The 21,032-nt window shown below is 50.8% G+C and overlaps 1 protein-coding gene across 1 annotated transcript in view; it reads left to right on the forward strand.

Annotated features, from left to right (window-relative positions):
- The window catches only part of Mad1l1 (mitotic arrest deficient 1 like 1), a 310,585-nt gene that overhangs the window by 115,797 nt on the left and 173,756 nt on the right, over positions 1-21,032 (forward strand). Inside the window, exon 11 of the mRNA XM_052167792.1 lies at positions 14,409-14,553. Coding sequence (XP_052023752.1) covers positions 14,409-14,553 — 145 coding nt within the window. The remainder of the gene's footprint in view (positions 1-14,408; positions 14,554-21,032) is intronic.

The following is a 21,032-nucleotide window of genomic DNA, read 5'->3' on the forward strand; positions in this document are numbered from 1 at the left end:
CTTCCTTCCTTCCTTCCTTCCTTCCTTCCTTCCTTCCTTCCTTCCTTCCTTCCTTCCTTCCTTCCTTCCTTCCTTCCTTTTCCCCAAGACAGAGTTTTTCTGTGTAGCCCTGGCTGTCCTGGAACTCTCTTTAGATCAGGCTGACCTGAACTCAAGAGAGTCTCTTGCCTCTGCCTCCTAGCTGCTAGGATTTAATGGCCTGCATAACCACCTCTTGGTCAAAGTTCAGGAGAAAAATTAAATGAGAAATACAGCAACAAAATTTAAGCGAAACATCCAACACAAGGCCCCATGAAAATCTTGGTAAAAATGCATGGAGAAAACCTGAGTAAAAACAGTTGAGAGCAAACAGTGGGCTTGCTTTCTTAATGATCTCCTGATGAGACCTCTTCTAGACAAGGAGCTTGCTTCTGTTCCCAGAGCTTTCTGCTTTTTCCCTCTTGGCTCTGGGTCACAGCCTCCACTGTCACCAAGGGCATTGCAGGGTCCCAGGGGCAGAGCATACCCACTATCTGACCATAACAAGTCGGTATCCAGACACGCTGGAAAAACTGACCTATGCAATTAGTGGTAGGCTAGAACTCTTAGAGCCCCTACAGGGTGCTGGGAACACCCTGGCTGGCTCCTCAATGGGCTTCTGGGAGGAATGGAGAGTTAGACCGCCATCTTTATGTATGATTTGCAGGCCTCCAGCCTTCACTCTAGGCCCACGTGTATGGGTGCTCCCACCACAGGCCCTGTCACTCCATGCCCAGACATTGAACCTACCCTGTTCTCCCTACTCACTACCTGTCGTGATGCCTCCCTTCCTCACCCAGGGTCACTGCGCTGGCGGAGCCTGCGGCCCCTCTCACATTGTGTACGTAGAGGATACCATGCCAGACCCAACAAGCTTTAACCCTGCCTTTTAAAGGTCACTTCTGTCTCACTCAGCTCTTAAAGTTCAAGAGGAAATAAACTGCTTAGAGCTGGCATTTCTCAAGCCAAGTGTCAACTCTCCAGGCCGGAGCCTGCGGGAGAGGAAGTGAGATTAATAAATGAGTGGCCATATTGACATAGTCATTGGTCAGCAAGTGTCTTCCTGTTCCTGGCCCTCAACAGAGTGGTGGACAGACAGGACACTGGGGAGTCTCAAACTCATTTTCTCCTCTTGCCTTCACTTCTCAGCCTGGGGAACACTTTGGTGATATTTATTAATCAAGTGACAGCGTTTAAGCCTGACATCTCTTGCATGCGTAGATGGCTCTGCCCCTCAGTGGTCCCTGTGCTGAGACAGGTGATTGACAGGGGCAGATGATGCTTCTTGCCCAGGGGAGACAAGAGAGGACCAGAGAAGTTGCCTCACCCAACTGGTTATTGACTTTGGGCTTCTGGCCAAGGACAGGGAAATCAATGGGAGAATAAACACTAGAATGGGTTTTATTAATCAGCGACACCGAGGCAGCTGCAGGGATTATAATGGAGCCCAGGTGTCGATTGGCAGCATGTCTGGGGTGGGCGCTCAGGCCAGGCTGGCCAGCAGGCCGCTATCGACCGTGCTACACCAGGAACCTCAGCATCAGAACTGCTAATTGGGCTGCCCAGTGATTCCAGAGAGAGAGAGACATTGCTGAGATTATGCTGTTTTATCTCCTAAATGCTTGTCCGATTGGACTCACAGTCTCAATTAAGCTCACATCCGGCTCCGCTCCTCAGGGCTCTTCTCTCCTACAGTGAGACCTGTGTCCCTTTACTTGTCCTTAGACACAGACATGGAGGTGTAGCCTCAGGTCTGTGCTTCAAATGACTTTAGTGTTGACTGGCACTCCAGTCAAGCTCTCCTGGGCACTCTCACCTCCTGTGTTGTGCATGCACACACTCATGTGCTCAGTAGGCACACGCTCACTCATACATATTCTTACACATATTGGTCCATGACCTATATCCTCCTCCCTCCTCTATACATCGACATTTGCAGTTTTTCATCAGTATACTAAAATACCCGAGGCAGGTAACTATAGTACAAAGAAAAGTTGATTTGGCTCAGTTCTGGAGACTGCAGCACATAGTTGGCAGCACCATGACTTCGCATCTCTGGTGATGGGATGTGTCATTGGGTGAAGCAAGACCATTTATCCCACAAGCCAGAAAGTGGAGAGAGATAGAGCAGACTGTTAAAAGTCCCCTGTGAGGGTGTGCTCCTTAGAGATCTACTGACACTTACCAGGCTACCTCTTAAAGGTCTCTCCATACTGCTCATGACCCATGCCACCCACTTGTCTTTGGATGACAGGCCATTTCTAGGCCCTGGCAGGATTCAGTGCTTCCTCTCACCTTCCCATGTGTGTCCTGTGTTGAGCGACTCAGTGAGTGTGATCTCCCAAGGCTTCATTGGCTGCTAGTTACGTGGTTACTGGAGGGTGCACCAAGGAGGCCTGAGATGCTGCTCAGAGGGAGGGCAGCCCAACAGTGCCAACACGGGACAGTCTAGCCAGCCTCGGGGGAAGGGTCCCTTGCCATATATAGGAGTTTACGATGCCCTCAGCTTCAGGCAGCCTCGTTGTCCCCCTGCTTCTCCTTTGGCTTGTACAGGAGGACCTCCTTCTCCAGTCACCAAAACTTGTTGGCACATATGGTGGTGCCGGCAGAGTGGGAGGGTGATGGGGTGGGACTGAGTTTTGTGGACTTGCAGAGGTCGAGATCTAGGTGAGGAAGGGACAAGAAGGCCAGTGCAGAGACCTGGCCTTGAGGTGGCCAGTGCCCTTGTCTGTCAGGAGCCTCACATCTACCTCCCCTTCTGCTGCTGTTCTGTCTTTCATGGTGGCTCCAGCCATCTCTTAACTCCTGGTCTCTGTCTCTCTCTTCTTTCCTCTCAAACAGCTTTCTCCCATCCCTTTGCATCTAATCTCCAAGAGGCTAGGCCAGGGAATAAGCTAGGATGTATTTCAGAAAGTAGGACGTGGGAGAGTATGAGAGACAGCTGAGCGTTTACTCAAGTCACAGCCGCATCACCAGAGTGAGGCCCTTCTGACAGTACCACAACCCAGTGACCAGTGTCTGTCGTTGGGACATGAGGTGAAGACACTGCCCTCCTGGAAGGGTGCCCGGGGTACTCTTGGTAGAAATGAGTCCCCCATGCCCCCGGCCTTCAGAGAGGTGTGCGGGCAGTCCTTGGTATGATTCCCACTGCTCCTCCATGTGCTGCCAGAGAGACTGGGCAGGGCCCAGGGCAGCTCCAAATCCCACTTGTGAGCAGAGGTAGGCTTCTCAGCTTTATTGGGTGTCATCTTTTCTTCTCTCCTTCTCTTTTTTTTCAAAGACTTATTTATTTTTAAAATTTTATGTGTCTGTATGTATACTTTGGTGTCTGTATATATCTGAGCACTGTATATATCTATGCAGCAGCCCACAAAGGTCAGAGTGGCCATGAGATCCCTGGACCTGGCATTAGTTTGTGAGCACTAGTTTGTAGTTGTTGCTGACAGCTCCACGCAGGTACTCTGAAGAACAGCCATCTGCTGAGCATCACTCCAGTCCTCATTGGTTTTCTAGTTTTAAAATTTTTTTTATTGATATGGTGTTTCTCTGTGTATCCCTGGCTATCCTAGAACTCCTTCTGTAGACTAGGCTGGCCTCAAACTCACAGAGTTCTGCCTGCTTCTGTTTCCCCAGTGCTGCATTAGCTATGTGCACCACCACCACCTGGCTTGTTGGTTTTCTTATAAGGAAATAGGTTCCAGGTGTGAGGGGAATTGGCGATGATCTATCACTGCTGCCTGTTTTACCTTTATTTCTATCATGCATCTATCTACTTGTGTACCTTCCATTTATATTTCTATCATATAAATCTACCTATATATATATTTGCAGTGCCAAGGATAGTTTCAGAGCCTTGTGTATGCCAGACTGCATTGAGGTGTGCTGCATCCCCAGTCTGCAGTGGGTATTTTGCTTGATTAGAATTCTTGCATACAGAGGAGCTGTCATCGGGTCAGGCCAGCAGGAGCTGATGGTGTTAGTGCCCGCTAGCCAAGCAGGAATGAGTTAGGCCATCAGTGAGCCAGTGTGTGTATGTATGTTTTATTTCTCTTACTTGACGTTCAAAAGTGAACTGATCGTGTAGGCCAGCGGTCAGTAGCCCTTCTCTGTGAAGGGCGTGGAAGGTAAATGTGTTTGCTTGTCAGCCCACACATGTGCCATTAGAAAAAAGCCACAGAGCAGTCGATGCTGGTTGTTGCTGGGACCCACCAGACTATATGCACAGGGAGGAAGGCAGTTTGCTGAGGTTTAGGCATATAGGAAAGAGCAGGGGCTTTGGCTGAGATCTGGCCCAGCTCTGCCACAGTTGTGTGACTCTCCTAAGGGTTCCTGTACCCAACCCTTCTTCTCCAGACATGTTAAGGCTAATGTGTGAGAGTGCCCCTTCTCACCTGACACACGGCTGTGTTAGCCATAACTTCCTCACCAGCTTTTAAAAATATTGTATTAATTCATTTTAATTAGTTGTCTCTGTGGGTGTAGTAGTGAATGAGTACAGGCACCCATGGAGGCCAGAGGATGGCCCTGGATAGCAGGGGAGGCCAGGGGAGGCCAGGGGAGACAGTGGGTACATCTGCTGGAAAGTTACAGGTAGCTGTGAGCAGTTTACCAGGGAACTTCAGGTCCTCTGAAAGAGCACTGCCCCCTGCTTAGCCATTTCTGCCTTCTGTTGTTTTATAGCCTGTTTCAGCACCAGAGAGCACCAGTGGCCATTGAGTAAATAGCCAAGAGCTATACTTTGTAGCCACATCTAATGTCTAAATTATCTATTCATGCCTTTTATCCCAAAAGTTGGGTGGAGGGCACACAAGGGGTGATCTGCCCTCTGGTGTCTACATCTTCAGCAGACTCAGTGAGTGGCCTGGAGTGAGTTGCTGGTTGGTAACCAATCAGTCAAATTGGATCGTTCTTTATGGTTGGGGAGCAAATTGAAATTGTGAGAGGTGATTTTCCTTCTCACATTTCAAGGCCAGATGAGAGTATTTACTTGTGGCCTCTGTGTATCTGGGAATGCAAATTGAATTTGGTGATTGGAATTGATGAGATGTTAGGAACAGCGCTCATCAGAGGCAGTGTGCCCAGTGACCAGAGACCAGACGGCTTCCTCACTGGCTTCCTCGGCTGGGCCTTTGGTCGGTAATTGTTTACATCTCTGCTTTCCCTGTTCTCTGGTTGTCTATACGGTTTGGCAGTTTTTTGATTTTGGAATGTGTGTGCATGTGTGAGTAGGTGTCAGAAAAATGTGCAATAATAATTGGAGGTTTTAAGAAATGGACTTGATGGTAGACATACAGGCAGCCCTGTGCCATACTCAGCCTCTTATCAAGGGTGCTGGGGAAACTGGCTCCTTTTGCGTTTGCATCAGGCTGCCCCACTGCAGGAGCTAGTGCACGGCTGCCGCTTGTTTCCTCCTGTGTTTGGGATCCTTACCTCTCCTAAAAATTCCAAAGCTACCTTATGGCTCAGGCTAGACATGCTGGCATAGCCTCCTGAGGTTTGCTCCACATCTGCCTGCCCTTAGGAGCCATTGGAGACCTCCCAAGAGTGTGCCTGGGGCATCCTTTCACCAGCAGGGCCTTGCCCTTTGGTAAAGACATGGGGACAGTGCGGGGCATCGTAGCTCTGTCTGCAGGCTCGGTAATACAGGTATGGCCACCTCGCCCTCCTGCTAGTAGTGCTTGTGAGTGCTTGGTGCCTTTGCTGTCTGTGGTGGAGGTCTTTTAGAAATGAAATAACTTTCTAGGAGGTAGTTGGGAATCGACAACAGTGGCCACCTAGGATGTGACACCCAAAGGGATATAGAGCTTGTGTCTTACTGCATCTCTGGCTGGGGGGGGGGCTGTGGGGAGTGAGGATGAATCTGTCTAACCTGGACTTCTTCCACCTCTGAAGATGTAGCTCTGTTGGCTTTTTTTCCCCGGAAGGTCACACCTACCAGAAATAAACCTGAATCATATAGAGACTGCCTGGAGGGTCCTCCTGAGAGGAGACTTAGCCGGTCATGAGATTCCTGCTAAGCAGCCTTCCTACCTAGGGTGGCCCTGAGCACAAAGTTCCAGTCATTTCCCTTCTGTCTTTTGTAAAGTTCCACCTCCTCTTCTGTGTCTGCTCACAGGGGATATCTTATCATAGGGGGCTCCCCAGCGCCCTCTGCTCCCCCTTCTGTGTGTCTGTATCTTGGTCTAAGCAATCCTTGTCACTTTCAAAGCTCTGTTGCAGACCCTCCCCTACTCCCTGTCTTATTATCTGAGAGCATCTGACATCGTGATGTTCACTGGACAGTGCTTGCTGACTGCTACAATCTGACTCCCTGTGGGTGTTAGGGCTTACTCTGATAACATGGTTGAGTATTTCCTGGGTTTAGGAATAGGGCTTGGTGTAGACTATAGGGCTAATTTATTGGCTGACCAGTTGGCCTGCTCCCTGTCATTCATTTCTGGGGCCGTAACTCTGCCTCTGGGAGGTCCCTGTTAATTCTTCACTCACCAGACAAGCAGATTTCTGTAATTTTCTTTGTTTCTAGAGACTTCACAGTGGGCTGGGAGGAAGCAGGAGCATGCTGACCCCTTTCAGTCCCTGCTCAGTGCACATGAGTAGGGACTGAAGGTGACAGCATCGTAGCAGGCCCTGCTCAGAGGCCTCCGGTATGGGGACCTACACTCTGCACGTTTCCTCTTGACACAGGGGTGGCGATTAGGGACTAGAGGCACCTGGTGGCTTAGCTCCTGACCTGGGAGGTCTTGGGTCAGTACTGCAGGCTATGCCAGGCCTTGTGCCCAGTGTCCAGTAGGGGCAAGAATCTAGTTTTCCAAGTGTGTACACAGTGGCTTCGCAAAGGTGACTCAGCGCCATAGGTCTGCATAGACTCAGCCGCAAAGCTCACGGTTAGAAATCATTTGTGTTAGCAGGTTTTGATCTGTGCTCCTCAGCCCTCCAAGAATAAAGAGGTGCTGTAGGGTTTGAATCAAATTTTACTAGTGTTTTTTAGCTTCATGAAAGAGATGAATTACAAAAAATTCACCATGTACACTGAAATTTCATTATCATAACCCGTAGGAGACCACTGCTACTGGTGCGTGTCAGTCTGCTTTGGGCTGTCACCACAATGGCTCTCAGGTAGCTATCTGTGTGACACCTCTCCTCAAGTGTTATTGAATGGGGGTTATATCGGTGTGTTTGGGCTCCTGTCACAATTATACTATAGTTAGGGCTCCTAATTTGCAAGCTTGCCTTTCTCGGGGGCCTGCAGCCAGATGGCTGAGGTTGCAGCGCTGGCGGATGTGCGAGGGAGGAGGGTAGTCTTTTTACTTGGCACCTGCTCCTGAGGGTCCCCTCTAAGGCCCCTTCCTGCTCAGAGGCCTCCGGTATGGGGACCCACTGTCTGCACGTTTCCTCTTGTCACAGGGGTGACAATTAGGGACTATAGGCACCTGGTGGCTTAGCTCCTGACCTGGGAGGTCTTGGGTCAGCCTTGCAGGCTGTGCCAGGCCTTGTGCCCAGTGTCCAGTAGGGGCAAGCATCTGGTTTTCCTGGTGCTTTTTTGCTGGTGCTGGTTGTTTTTTAAACGTAGAAGCTGGCCAGGGCCATGGCCGTGAAGCCACATGAGCACACTGCATCTCTGTAACACCTGATGCTCCAGCACTGGTCTCTATATGTGTGGTGTGGTGAGTGCCCTGCAGTACTCACACTTGTGTGTGGGGGGGTTGGTTTTGTTTTTTTTTTTTTTCCCTTCCAAACAGAGTTTCTCTGTGTAACATCTCCCCTCCCCCATCCTAGAACTTGCTTTGTAGGCCAGGCTGGCTGGTCTACAAAACTCAGAGATCCATCTGCCTGCCCCTGCCTCCCAAGCACTGGGATTAAAGGCATGCATCACCACCATCCAGCTGCATTCATGGTTTTGAATGATTGACTTTATTAAATATATAGCAAGCCAGTGTCCAAAAAAAAGAGCAAGTAATAGAGATATGACACATACAAACATAACAACATGCAACTGGGTGTGCACAACATCCATCAGACACCAAACTGGGGAAGTTGAGGCAGCTGGAGTTCTCCATTGAGCTTTGTCTTTGTGGCTGAGCTTCCGGCTTCTCTTTCCCACTGTCCACATTTTTATATCACAGGATAACACTGGTAACCCCTGTTGGCAATGGTTCCAGCCATTTCAAGAGTGTGACATTTTTACTCTTGGACTGTTTAGCTGCCACACAGTTATGTGGGCCAGCCTGGACAAGAGGCCTCAGAGGATGCTCATAGACAGACATGCTTGGCCTCACATGGGGGACTGAGGGCTCAGTCCTGTTGTTAGAGCTAGCTTCTCAATGAGCTCTACAGCATGTGACTGTCTATGGGCACACTGACTTGGTACATGGCTTCTCTTTCGGATGGGCGCCAAGCTCTTTCTTAGAGCTGCCGTGTGGTGCCTTGGTGTTTGGGGCCCCCGCAGCATCTGTTGATACGGGTGTGCTTTTCTTACTGCATGAGTGTGGGTGCTGGGTTCCAGCTGGGGAAGGTAGGCCCCAGGGCTGTGAAATGCTGGGTCAGGCAGGGAAGAGCTGGAAGGAACATTGTCTTAGAGAAGTTTGTTAAAATGTCTCCTGCCGCTCTGCAGTATCTCTTGGCTTGGCCTGGTTCCTTGAAAGTAGATATTCTTAGTCCTGGGTTTCTGACGAAACTCACATGAAAGTGAGCGGCAGTGTCCCGCCACATCCAAAGATGGCTCTCAAAGGCCTGAACTCATTCTCTCAGCAGATGCTGCCTCAGAAAGGCAGCGATCGATAAACACGCTCAGCTTCTCCTTGAAGCACCAAGAGCTTTGCTCTGAAGTCCCAGAGGTTCGTGGAAATGCCGCTGCCCTCAGAGTTCAGCACGCTGTGGAGTGAGAACTTTAATTTTTTATGAGCTTTCTCTTTTCCTTGGAAGAAAGGCTGGAGTTGAATGGAGAGAACCTCCCTGGGGGAGGGGGGAGGGGAACGGAGGGCAAGAGAGAGAGTCAACAACCCCAGGAGATGATGTGGATCTGTGTTAGGATGTAGTTGCTCAAATTCTTCCAGCTGTTGAGGCTCTCACAGGGCCCGTGGAGCCAGTGGGAGTTCAGTTTGAGATCCATGTCATCTTGAGGGTTCCTGCATCTCTGCATCCTGTGTGCCTGGCTATCTAGGCACCTCTTTGGACATTGTACTACGGCCCTCTTGTATGTGGTGCTTTGTCTATCTGCAGGCCCTTGTCCCCTCCGTGGGATGTCCTCCTGTCCCCCACTTGTAGCTGGCCTCAAGCCTGTTTCCTCCGTGGACCTCCTGGATGGAGACTACCCACCTTCTCCCACACAGCTTCCCATTTCTAAGCAGGACCTGCGATTTCTGGACCCTTGCCCCTTCAATACCAGTTGCCTTCTGCTCACATCTGTAGTCCAAGGCACATCTGGATGGCTTTTGTGTCCCTCTCTTTCTCCGTCTTGCGGTTCTTTTCTTCTTGCTCTCGTCCCTTGGTTCTGCAGTGCCTTCTTTGGAGGCCTCCGTTTCCACAGTGTGAGTGAGTGTGCCCTGGGTATAGGGGTGTTTAGCCTTTCATCCCGGGTGTCCCACACTCCTGCCTCCTCCTGTGCCTGTGGGGAGAGTCCCTTCAGGGTATTAGGGCTCTCTCATCTAGGTTAGTATCTAACCCACGATACTTAGTTCTCTTCTGTTACTTCACGCGGCCCATCTCGCCATGGACTGAAGCATTCCTTTCTTCACTGCTTTTATTATTCTCCGCCATGGCCAGTTAGGCAGCAGTACCTCAGCTTTGGCGTGCTTGGACCTGTAGCCCATGTTTGCCATACCAGCTGGCACCTAGTTAGTCAGGAGGTATCAGAGGGTGTTCAGGGCCCTGTGCCTGCCTGGCTCCCCTGCGGGCTTCCTCTCTGCTTCCTTCCTCACACCCTTCCTCCTGCACACCATCTAACCAGCTCTGTGATGTCTGCTGTACTTAAAATACCAGCCCCTTCAGGCAACCCCGCCCAGTGCCCTCTCCCCACTCAGGTACCGGTATGTATCCTGCAATATCAAAAGGTATTTGCTGCGGCCCGTTTGGTTAATGTGAGCTGTTTGTTCCCCCCGCAGTCACCTGGTTGCTGATTTATGCCTGTTCTGCAGCCAGGAGGAACCCAGCCTGTTGATCATTGTGCTCAGGGCTTCATTGAAGCTCTGCAAATGATGCTCTGGAGCGCCCTCTCTCTGCTTTGCTCTGAAATTTATAGTCTAGCCTCGTCCTGTTGGAAACCTGGGAGGCTTTTCTGCCTGGGAACTGACCCTAGGATCTGCTGTGGTCTGCAGTCCTACCTGTTGTCTGGCATCTTCTGAGGACCATGCATTCCCCTGATACCTGGTTTTGCCCTCCACAGTGGATGAAATGTGTTTTGTTCTTAAGAGAGAGGATGAAGACTGGGGAGATAGCTTCCCATGCTACATAACCATTTGGACCTAAATTCCGGTCTCCAGAACCCACATAGAGCTGGGCACAGTGTGTATCTGTTAGACAGAGGCAGGCAGATTTCAGGGCCTCATTTGCTAGCTAGCTTGGTCAAAACAGTGAGGCACAGGTTCAGTGAGAGGCCCTGTCTCAAAAGATAAAGTGAATAAAGTGGAAAGATTGAGGAAGGCATTGTGACCTGGATCTCTGGCCTGTCTGCAGGGGAGGGGCGTGTGAGAAGAGAGGAGTGTAGACCGGGGCTGTAGACCAGGGTGGAGTGCCCACTAAGCAGGCACAAGGTCTGGGCTAGTAGTTCTGAGTGGACTCTTTTCTTCCACTCAAAAGGAGGGAAGGGGTATTGTGGAAAGGGACAAAAAGTTTTCTTTATAATCTGAAATATTACAACTCAGGTCTCCTCGATCCCTTAAGACTCTACCTTCTCCTGTGGCGCTATAGCACATGCATGTCTGTTCATGGTCTGCAGTAGGTGTGGCATTCCACATTGTTACCCAGGTGCAGGGCTGAGATTGTGTTCTGTGTCTTTGCCTTTCTTAGGTAGCAGAGCCTAGCAGCAGAGTAGGCTGGTAGCTGGGTCAGGCCAGTGATAGATTTCCTGGTGCCCAATCTTGCTGCCTGGTTCTGTTACACTGAGCCCCGGTCCTCAGTGTCCCAGCAAAGTGGCTGTTATGGATGGCCTTGAGTTTGTTTGCATCTGGGCCAGGTGGCTAGGATGAGGGGAATGCTGTCCTTAAATTCCCATCCTTGGACTTGGCAGTCTTCCTGCAAGGCTCTTCTGAACTCCCTGATGGGGACAGTTTATCAGAATGACCCCAAATCCCTAGCCCCACCCTGCATGTATGTGCCCTGTCCCCTGAACAGTTGCCTTGCCGTGCGTCTGTCTCTCTCTCTCTTGGCTCGGAAGTAGCGGAGCAAATGCTGCCATTCTAATTAAATTACCCACTTTGGAGCAGAGATTTAAGGCGCTTGTGAACCTCCCCACCTGAATTCAACGATTCCAGAGTCGATTTCACAGCCCTTGATTATTAAATTGGTCTATGAATAGTTTTCAATTGAACTGGAACTCAAAATAGCCTCTTTATATGTCTGTTTCCCATGAATATTTGCTCTTGCTTTGCATTTGGGGTTGTGATGCACCTAGGGTGCAGGTGGCAGTCAGCTGCTTCTCAGGAGGGCTAGGGGACAGTTCACGATGTCCTGAGGCTGTAGGATTGAAGCCCACCACTGTCCTTGATGTTACATGGTTGACTCTGTCTCCTGTGGTCATGTTGGTGGCCAGAGCAGCATTCCCTGTGACACTTTGCAGGACCAGAAGCATTGCAGGCCCCTGCTAAAGCTTCATAAATGTTTGACTTTCATTCACTTTCAAATTACACTTCAGCTGTTTAAATTATTTTACTGAGTTATAATTTATAAACCCTGTATTCACTCAGATGTGAAATAGACATATTTGCAGGGGTGTCTACCTGACAAAAGCGTTATCTGCCGCCCTTGTGAATTCAGGTTTTCTTGAAATTGTGTAATCAACGCAAACAAAAATAATTGGATGCAGAAGTAATATGAGCTGCAGGTGTCTCTTGAAGGCCCTGCCTCCAGATCCTACATTTTCAAAATAGCTTCAGTGTTCTGGTTACAGTTAATTTGCATGAGTGCTACATATGTCACCTGATAACAAAATCCAGATGCCCTGCTTGTGTGTGTGTGTGTGTGTCTGTCCGTTCGTCTGTCTGTCTGTCTGTCTGTCTGTGAGTGCATGCGCATTATTGGCCTGAGACATGATCAAATAGTCTAGAGAGATGGCCAACAAGCTTGCAGGATCTATCTGCTTGTCTCTGCTTCATGTCTCTCTAAGCAGGTATGCTGAGGAGCCACACTCAGATGACATGTTTGTAAGGCAAATGCTTTATCAACTGAACTCTCTCCCTAGCCCTCATGTCTAAATTTGTGAGAGCTTTTAGTATTTACTTTGGGAAGAGGTCTATGGCTGACAGCACTCACACCATGTTCCTGTAGTGGCCATCTTGGTTGGTGGGGTTGGTTGGTCTTTCCCCAGCTGCTCCTATCATCTGATCTGTTTCTTTCTGCTGCTGTGACCCTTCTCCAGGGGCAGCCATAGATGGACTGGGGCACAGTGCGGGCATTTGATGTGACCCTTGTCCTTGCTGTTTGGCTTTTGCCATGTTCTTGTAGGACCAGTGGCAGCAGAGCCTGTACTGGACAGCTCTGGGACTAGTGGGGTAGTAGCAAGGGGGGGCTTTCTGATAGTCTTTGCTCAGCCTGGGAGTGACCAATGGCCCTTAGAAATCTTAGAGATCTGGGCCTCTGATGTTCACAGAGACAATTGGCCAAATTGTAAGGTTGTTGGAATGTCATAGGGAAGGAAGTAGCCAAACTAAAGAGGCCCAGGGATGCAGTAGGAAAGCTGGTATTGTAAAGGGAAACCAGGCTTAGTGGCACCACCTGTAACCTGGCTTTTTGGGGGATACTCAAACAGGAGATTAAAAGCTCAAGTTCAGCTTTGGAGACTTAATGAGATCCTGTCTTTAAAGTACAAAATAAGAGGGCTGGGAATATAGCTAAGTGGCAGAGCACTTATTTAAGATTGTTCCAGTGAGGGGCTGGGGCGTGGCTCAATGGTAGAGCCCCTGCCTAGAATCCCCCAGGGAGGGGCTGGGGGTGTGTCTCAGTGGTAGAGCCCCTGCCTAGAATCCCCCAGTGAGGGGCTGGGGGTGTGTCTCAGTGGTAGAGCCCCTGCCTAGAATCCCCCAGTGAGGGGCTGGGGGAGTGTCTCAGTGGTAGAGCCCCTGCCTAGAATCCCCCAGGGAGGGGCTAGGGGGTGTGGCTCAGTGGTAGAGCCCCTGCCTAGAATCCCCCAGGGAGGGGCTAGGGGGTGTGGCTCAGTGGTAGAGCCCCTGCCTAGAATCCTCCAGTGAGGGGCTGGAGCGTGTCTCAGTGGTAGAGCCCCTGCCTAGAATCCCCCAGGGAGGGGCTGGGGGCGTGTCTCAGTGGTAGAGCCCCTGCCTAGAATCCCCCAGTGAGGGGCTAGGGGGTGTGGCTCAGTGGTAGAGCCCCTGCCTAGAATCCCCCAGGGAGGGGCTAGGGGGTGTGTCTCAGTGGTAGAGCCCCTGCCTCGAATTCCCAGGGAGGGGCTGGGGGCGTGTCTCAGTGGTAGAGCCCCTGCCTAGAATCCCCCAGTGAGGGGCTAGGGGGCGTGTCTCAGTGGTAGAGCCCCTGCCTAGAATCCCCCAGTGAGGGGCTAGGGGGTGTGGCTCAGTGGTAGAGCCCCTGCCTAGAATCCCCCAGTGAAGGACTGACTACTCTCCCTGCTCCTTGACAGAGATCTGGCTTAGTATGCCTGAGGATTTGGCTTTAATCCTTTATGCTGCAAAAACATATCCATACATGTGTAGAGAAAGGGAAAGTAGAGGAGGTCAGATGCCTTGTCTGGCTATGTTCTGACATCTGTTATCACATGGCAGGCCTAGCACCCAGTGTGAGCCAGGACTTTCTCCTTCAGAAACTCTGCAGGCCCAGTGCTTGCTGCGGGGGCTGTTCTCCACACCCACCCTGAACTGCACATCTGTGCTGACTGTGACTCACATGGGAAGTGCTTGCGCTGGCAATTTAGCTCATTCAGAAGTGCCGTCTTGAAGCGCCTGTGGCTGACAATCTTTCCCATTGTGTGTGGAGTTGCACTTCCCTCCCCCTCGCACCGTGTTCTGGGATCACCCTGGGTGTCTTTGAAATCCAGAACCTCCTGAAAGGCACTAAGTAGCTATTCAGGAGCGAGGAAACGACGAGGTGTTTGCACGTGCAGCTCTATTTTAGGATGCCCCAGTGGGATACACAGTGGGGAATGTGTCCTTAGTCATGGGGGATGGTCATGCCAGGCCTCATGATCTACCATCTTGCCTTCCCTGTAGTGCCCGGGGTCTGGAGAAGGCCCAGCAGCAGCTCCAGGATGAGATCCGGCAGGTCAATGCACAGCTGCTGGAGGAGAGGAAGAAGAGGGAGACGCACGAGGCACTTGCCCGAAGGCTCCAGAAGCGCAATGCATTGCTGACCAAGGTACAGCCCCCAGCGTGGCTGAGCTCACCCATGCCCACATCGCCCTGCTCATCTGGCCTTTTGTCTCTGTTGCCCATCTTCGTGCAGCCCTCTGGGAAGCTGCACATGCTTGCCTGTGGTCCATAGCTTTACATCTCCAGCGGGTATCACACATCCCCTGGACCACAGGCCAGGCACAGTGCTGGTCTTCCCTAGCTGCAGGCTGCAGCACAGCGGTTCAGGTAGGCTGTGTGCTCTTAGTCCAGACTGGAGAACAGTCTTTTGAATGGCAGAAGGAGTCATTCAGCCTAGATCCAATGCATACAACTGTAATACTAGAATTAGGAGACTGAGGCAAGAAGGAAGGCGGTGGATTAAAGCCAGTCTGGTCTCTGTACCTTGACTCAAAACACAAGCTCAAAACTAGTCTCCCAGACTCAGTTTCTCTGCATGTGCTGACCTGGACTGCTGCAGCACCTCAGGGGAGTGTTTCCTGTAAGCAGGCCTTCCTGCCCCGTGTTGCTAACATGAGCAGAAGACGCTGGAGTGGGCTTCCTCCCAGCATGATGTAAGAATGAATGGCCGCCTGTGTTGGAGCTAATGGTGTGGGTCCTCACTGCGACAAGCTGTCCCTGGTACACAGGCCTCTCTTAGCCTTCTGGCCCAATGGCTTTCTATGTCTTGCCTGGTACTCTGAGGTCTTCAAGTGTGAGTGGAGTTCCGCATGAGTGTTACGTGGAGCATATTACGGACTCTAGGCTTTCAGAGCATCAGGAAGGACACTGTGACTCTGTCCCCAGGCCCATGAGAATAGGGAGTCCAGCTTGCTGGGTGGAGGCCTACTCTCACCTTGATAGGTGTAGGTACAAGGCCTAGGAAGTTGGTGAACCTAGAAGTTGCAGGCTGTGTGTGACAGCTCTGTGCCTGGTGGTAGCTGATGAAAACCTGACTCTTTGCTGCTGGTTCTTCCAGGTCTAGACTGCTACTAAGTGAGCCAGTCTTCTACTTCCCAATGTGGTTTTCTACTTCCCAATGTGGTTTCACAGCTCCTCCTGATAGCCCTGTGCCAATCCCTCAGCTTCTCATAAAAGGAGATCTAGCATCTTTGTTGGCCTTACACACTTCTTTTCAGGGCTGGGGCAGGGCTCAGCCCTCTTTTCAGCCTTCAGGGTCCCTGGAGGTCGTCCAGGAAAAGAAGTGACTAGACTGTCCTCTCATAGCAGCCTATTTCCAGCCTTGTCCCTTGGCCTAGAAGATGCTCAGTGTATTGGCATAGTTTTTTTTCCTGGGCCTCAACATCATCCTTTCCTGCCCAGTCCTGTCAGTGTGAAGCCCTTGTGATGGGAATATGTGGTCACGGCCCTCAGACTTGACAGTGCAGTGGGCAAGAGGCAGAGTGCTCAGCCGTACGCTCACCAGCCGTGACAAAGACAAACACTGCTGTGCGCACTGACATGGGAGGAGCTGTCGGAGGTGAGGCTTAAGCAAAGACCCAGAGGATTTACTGTTTACCAGAGCATGTGAGGAGAGCTGGCCCCATCCCCACAGAGACATGGCTCAGGGAAGAAGGCTGTCACAGAACTGCTGTCGATGCCAACATTGCAGGTGCATGGCGGCAGGAGATGGCAGATGTCCTGGTCTGCTGGCCCATGGGTAGCTCACTATAGTGCTAGTGCAGGGTGTGCCCATGCATGGCATGAGGAGACAGTTGGCCATGGGAAAGCTCAGAGTGGGTGGCAAGGGGCTCTGCTTGATAGACTTCCTCAGTGGGCGAGGCGCTTATGTTCTGTGACTTACTGTGTGGTGAAGAGAGGCCGGTGCTGGGAATGGAACTGCTCCCTGTGATCTCAGAACCATTGCTCAGACTGCAGAAATCAGCTCAGAGGGATGGTTGGCCCTGAGCTGCTTCAAGTACTGCTGAGGCATTTGTACAGCAGCCTTCTGAAGCACCCTGCCAGCCCAGCAGCGCGCACTTTGTCCTACCCAGGGAGGCTCTGCAGTGCAGGCCCTGCAGACGAAGCTGCCAATGCATGGGGTGGGGACACATGGGGTTAGCACCCGCCCTTTCCTTGCTCCCCGCCTGCCTTGCCCATCCTAGTCAGCCTAGAGAGAAGCTTCCAGCCTCTGGATTTCTGCAGCTTGTCCGTCAGTCACAGCCTTCTGGCTCCTTGGAGAAATTGCTCTAGGGCCACAGCTCTTTCTGGAGAAGTCAGTGGTCTGATCTGGGTGTGTGTCTGTAGTGTGCTCACGTGTGTATACCCACATGCTCTGGGTGTTTTTTGTTGACTGGGTTCCGTAGCATTCCCATATGTGTATGCCTGTGTGGTTGGGACATTTTGTGTTGGCTGTGTTTATCCCGTGGCTGTTGTAGCTGCTGTATCACCAGGGCTGCTGTGAACTTGGTGGCTGTTTAGACTTTGTTTCAGGCTTGGGTGACAGTGGGGATTGCTGGTGCTGGTGCAGTGTGACCTTTGTTGAGCTCTCATGGTTCCCTGAACAGATCCTGTGAGGCTTGTGTGTTATGTGGGTACCTCTATCCTTGACATCCCCACCTGGAGCTCCTAAGTCGGGAAGTTTCCACTGTCCTTCCTGAACATGGAAATCCAATGGCTCTCTGTCTACAGTGACCTCACCCTGATTCATGCTGCACTCCTGGCCTCACTCTGAGTCAGTGGGAAGGTAGCTATCGATTGCCCGACACTGACTGATTATCTATACCAGCTGTCCCTCTGAGAGATTCAATGGATCAATACCCATTGCCTTCCCAGCCCTGGGTCTGGGATATAGGGATTTGACTTGCTAGCCAGCCAGAATGATGAAACTATTCATTAGGCTCGTCTGGTGAGGCACCAGGGGTGTTGCCTGATTTCACAGGCATGGTATAATGTCTCCTGTGCTACTTACCTGTTAAGCACCTGGCCTGGGTATCTTGGACTCCAGCCTGGCTTACCTGTAGTGGGGGAGTGTCTTGTCTTCACTGTCCCAATGGAAGCTGTTATTAGGACTCAGTCTCTAGAACTGCTCACTTCTGCCTGACCTTGCCTCTGTGCACCTCCAGCCCAGCCCCCCGAGGGGAGGATGTGGGTCCTGTCCAACACCCATCTGCACAGCCTGGAACCAGCTGTGCTACTCCTCCTTGGCATCCCCTTTAAGGGGCCTCTGCCTGCTTCACATTCCAGTTCAGTGCTTGGCATGCGCGATTTTGTCTCGAGACCTTTATTAAGCAGCTCCAGTCTAAGGAGTTAATTGTTACTGATAGCTAAGAGTATAATTACCTTGGTAAAATATCATGACTATTTTAAGCAATTGAAAATTGGCTTCTGGCACTGGGTGAACACAAACCATTTTCCTATTTGAGGCACGCTATTTCCAGTGTGCACTAATATTCTATACCATAGTTGCAGAATCATATTTATAGAAGGTAACCAAGATTTTATTTTAATTTTTTTAATGAAAGAAAGCTTTCCACTTTCTTTATTTGGTTACCCATGGTCCCCAGGGGAGCAGTCACTAGAGACACAGATTCTAGAAAGCAGGCCTGGAAAAAGGTGGCTGGCTGGGCTCTTTGTGGCCAATCCCATCTTTGTTAGATGGCAGCTACAGAGGCCATTTGATTCCCAGGCTGATCCTGTTTTAGGACACCTCAAAGTGTTTCTGTGTCTTTGTATATGTATTTGCACTTGTGACTTCTTGTTCATGTGGATGTGCATGTAGAGGCCAGCGATTAACCTTAGTGTCTTTCCTCATGTAACTCTCATCTTGTTTGTGTGTGTGTGTGTGTGTGTGTGTATTACATTTATATCTGTGCAAATTAGAAAACAGATTCTAGGAATTGTTTCTCTCCCACCATGTGCAGGGATCAAGCATACATTGTCGGGCTTGGCTGCAGAGTACCCTTACCCATGAGACCTTGTCTTTGAGACAGAGTCTCCCATTTGTTTGGAGACTTGACAAATAGGCTTGACTTAGTGTTGAGTCCCAGGGATTCTCCTGCCTCAGCCTCCCCAACTCTGGGGTTACAAACATGAACTATTGCACTTGGCTTTTTAAATGTGGATTCTTAGCTTCTAACTTAGGTTTTCATGCTAGTAGAGTAGGCACTTTACCAGCTGAGCCCATCTCTATAGTTCTGGGCTTGGACTGTGGGTAGTGAGTGTCCTGTGCCTGCTCTGTCTGTGTTGCTGTGAGCAGGTTCCTGGTGAAAATCCATTGGGAGGTGATAGCTGCCTGTCTCTTTTGTGCTTGTTGGGAGACTGAGACGTTCCTTTTTGTGAAATGTCTGTATCTTCTTACTGTCTTAAGGTCTCTGCTGTGGCACTGTGGCCTTATGTGCCACGTGCAATAGTGCATCAACCCCCAGAAGCAAGTAGCAGACTTGTCCATAGTGCGTACTGTTTTGAGTACTTCTGTGAGCTGCTAGCAGACAGGAGGGATTCTGTGCCTCCTCACTGGAGAGCTCACTACCAGATCTCAGGTCAGCCCTGAAGCCTGGGGAGATTCCCTCCACTCCTGACCCACAGGGATTGTGCCTTGACACTCCTGTGTGTGGCACAGTTTGATTCACAGGCTGCTCCTGTGAGAGCTGGCAATCATATGCACTTGGTTCCTGCAGCCCTGCAAGGACTGTGGGCAGGAAATGGGCACCATGCTCAAGGGTCTGTCTTGTCCCTGGTGAAGGTGAGGAGAGGTATGGTGCTAGGGCAGAGGCTCATGCAGCCCATCTTGCTGAATATTTGCCTTGGAGTGACTTGATTTTCTTCCTGCTGGGATGCTGTCACAAGGTCAGATGTACTCCCATAGATAGTAGAGGGAAGCAATGTCCGCTTAACTTCTTGTTTATTGGGCATGTACCCTCCATTGCCATTCTCCTACTTGGAGAGCTCCATAACAGGTGCAGTGTCTCCTCTGCTCCACGCTGGGTCCAGCCCTGTCGTCAGGTGGGGCTCCGCTGCCCTGCCCTTACACCCTTTGCTTTATGGCATGTGCTTGTGAAGAACCTAGAGGCAGAGGGGCTGTGAACTAGCTGGGCACTTCCATGGGGATGAAACAGAACCAGAGCTCTGTGAGTTGTTGCCTCCCTAGCTAACTAGGGAAGTCCTCAGTAGGGTTCTGTAGGCTTACATTGTTTAGTTTCCGTGTGTGTGTGTGTGTGTGTGTGTGTGTGTGTGTGTGTGGTGAGAGAGAGAGAGAGAGAGAGAGAGAGAGAGAGAGAGAGTATTTTACTGGTCCACAGTGTCTGTGGCTTCTTGTGTCGCAGCATTATGCTTTGAAGGTCTGCTCTCATTGACAGAGCTCATTCACTGGCCACTTCTGTGATTCGGGGTGAAAATGCCACTGTGCCCATCCATTTTCCTCTGGGCACACTTTTGGCCTTTCCCAGTATGGCTGTGCTGTGGAATATTGGAACATGGCACTAGGTATTGTGTCCATTGTGCCTTTATTCTACTGTGTGTATTTTCTTCTCCCCAGCGAGTTTTGTACTGAAGGCTGCATGCACCTACTGCAGTGCAAGGAAGACTGCGGCAGACTGCTGCCTGCCCCTGATGGCCTTATGCCCCCTTCACTCGCAGGGGACCCACCTGCTTCTGACTTTGTGGCCCAGCTGTGGAGTTACAGGGCCCCTGCTCTTGATACCCATAGTGAGTCAGTTGTGTGGCTGTTGTGTGGACCTCAAGTGCTGGACTTTTTTCCCTTACATGTCATGACCTACCATGTGAATGGACTGATGCTTTTGTGCAGGTACTTGAACATAGTGAGTGCTATAGCTCACAGCTCTGGTGACCATAGGCTTCCTCGCAATGGCAGACCACCTGCCAGCTGAGTGCCAGGCGAGGGTACCGCTTGCATCCTTCTTTAGATTCACACCAACACTCCAGTTCTTTGGCCTCTCGATTTTCCCTAGGGACAAGCAGGTGATCTGGATTCTGGGTGTGACCCCTTGCCTTGGGATAGGACCTCTTCACCTGTGGCATGCCTTCACTTGCCACCGCCTCTATGTCTGCAGGTGAACAGACGTTTTTCATTTTAATTGCAGGCCAGTATATCGATTTTCTCTTTCTGCTGGCACTCTGGGCGTTTTGATTAAGTATCTCTGCTGACTGAAGTCAGGCAGATATTAAAGGGAATCTCACAGCTTCCTTCAAGCAGGCTGTGGTTTTACCTTTTATGCTCGAGTCTGACAGGCGTTAGGAATTGGGTTTAGAGTGTGATATGAAGCAGGTGCCCAGGCTTGTTCTGTCCTCTGTGGTCCACTGTCGAACGGCTCTGCTCTTGAAAAGGGCATCCTTTGACCGACCAGTCCATAGGGGGCTGCCGTGGAAACTACACCGTCTGCTCCTGTGTCTGTCTGCCCATGTTACCCTGCTGCATTTCTGTGTGAATATAGGTGTTGCTATCTGCCATGGAATGTGCCAGATCTGTTGTTTTTTACAATTCGTTAGCTGTGATGGCCCAGGCCTGTGAGCTCGGTTACCAGCTCTAGGTAACCGTGCTCTACAGAG

Source organism: Apodemus sylvaticus, chromosome 22, assembly GCF_947179515.1.
Source record: "Apodemus sylvaticus chromosome 22, mApoSyl1.1, whole genome shotgun sequence".
Lineage (NCBI taxonomy): Eukaryota > Metazoa > Chordata > Mammalia > Rodentia > Muridae > Apodemus > Apodemus sylvaticus.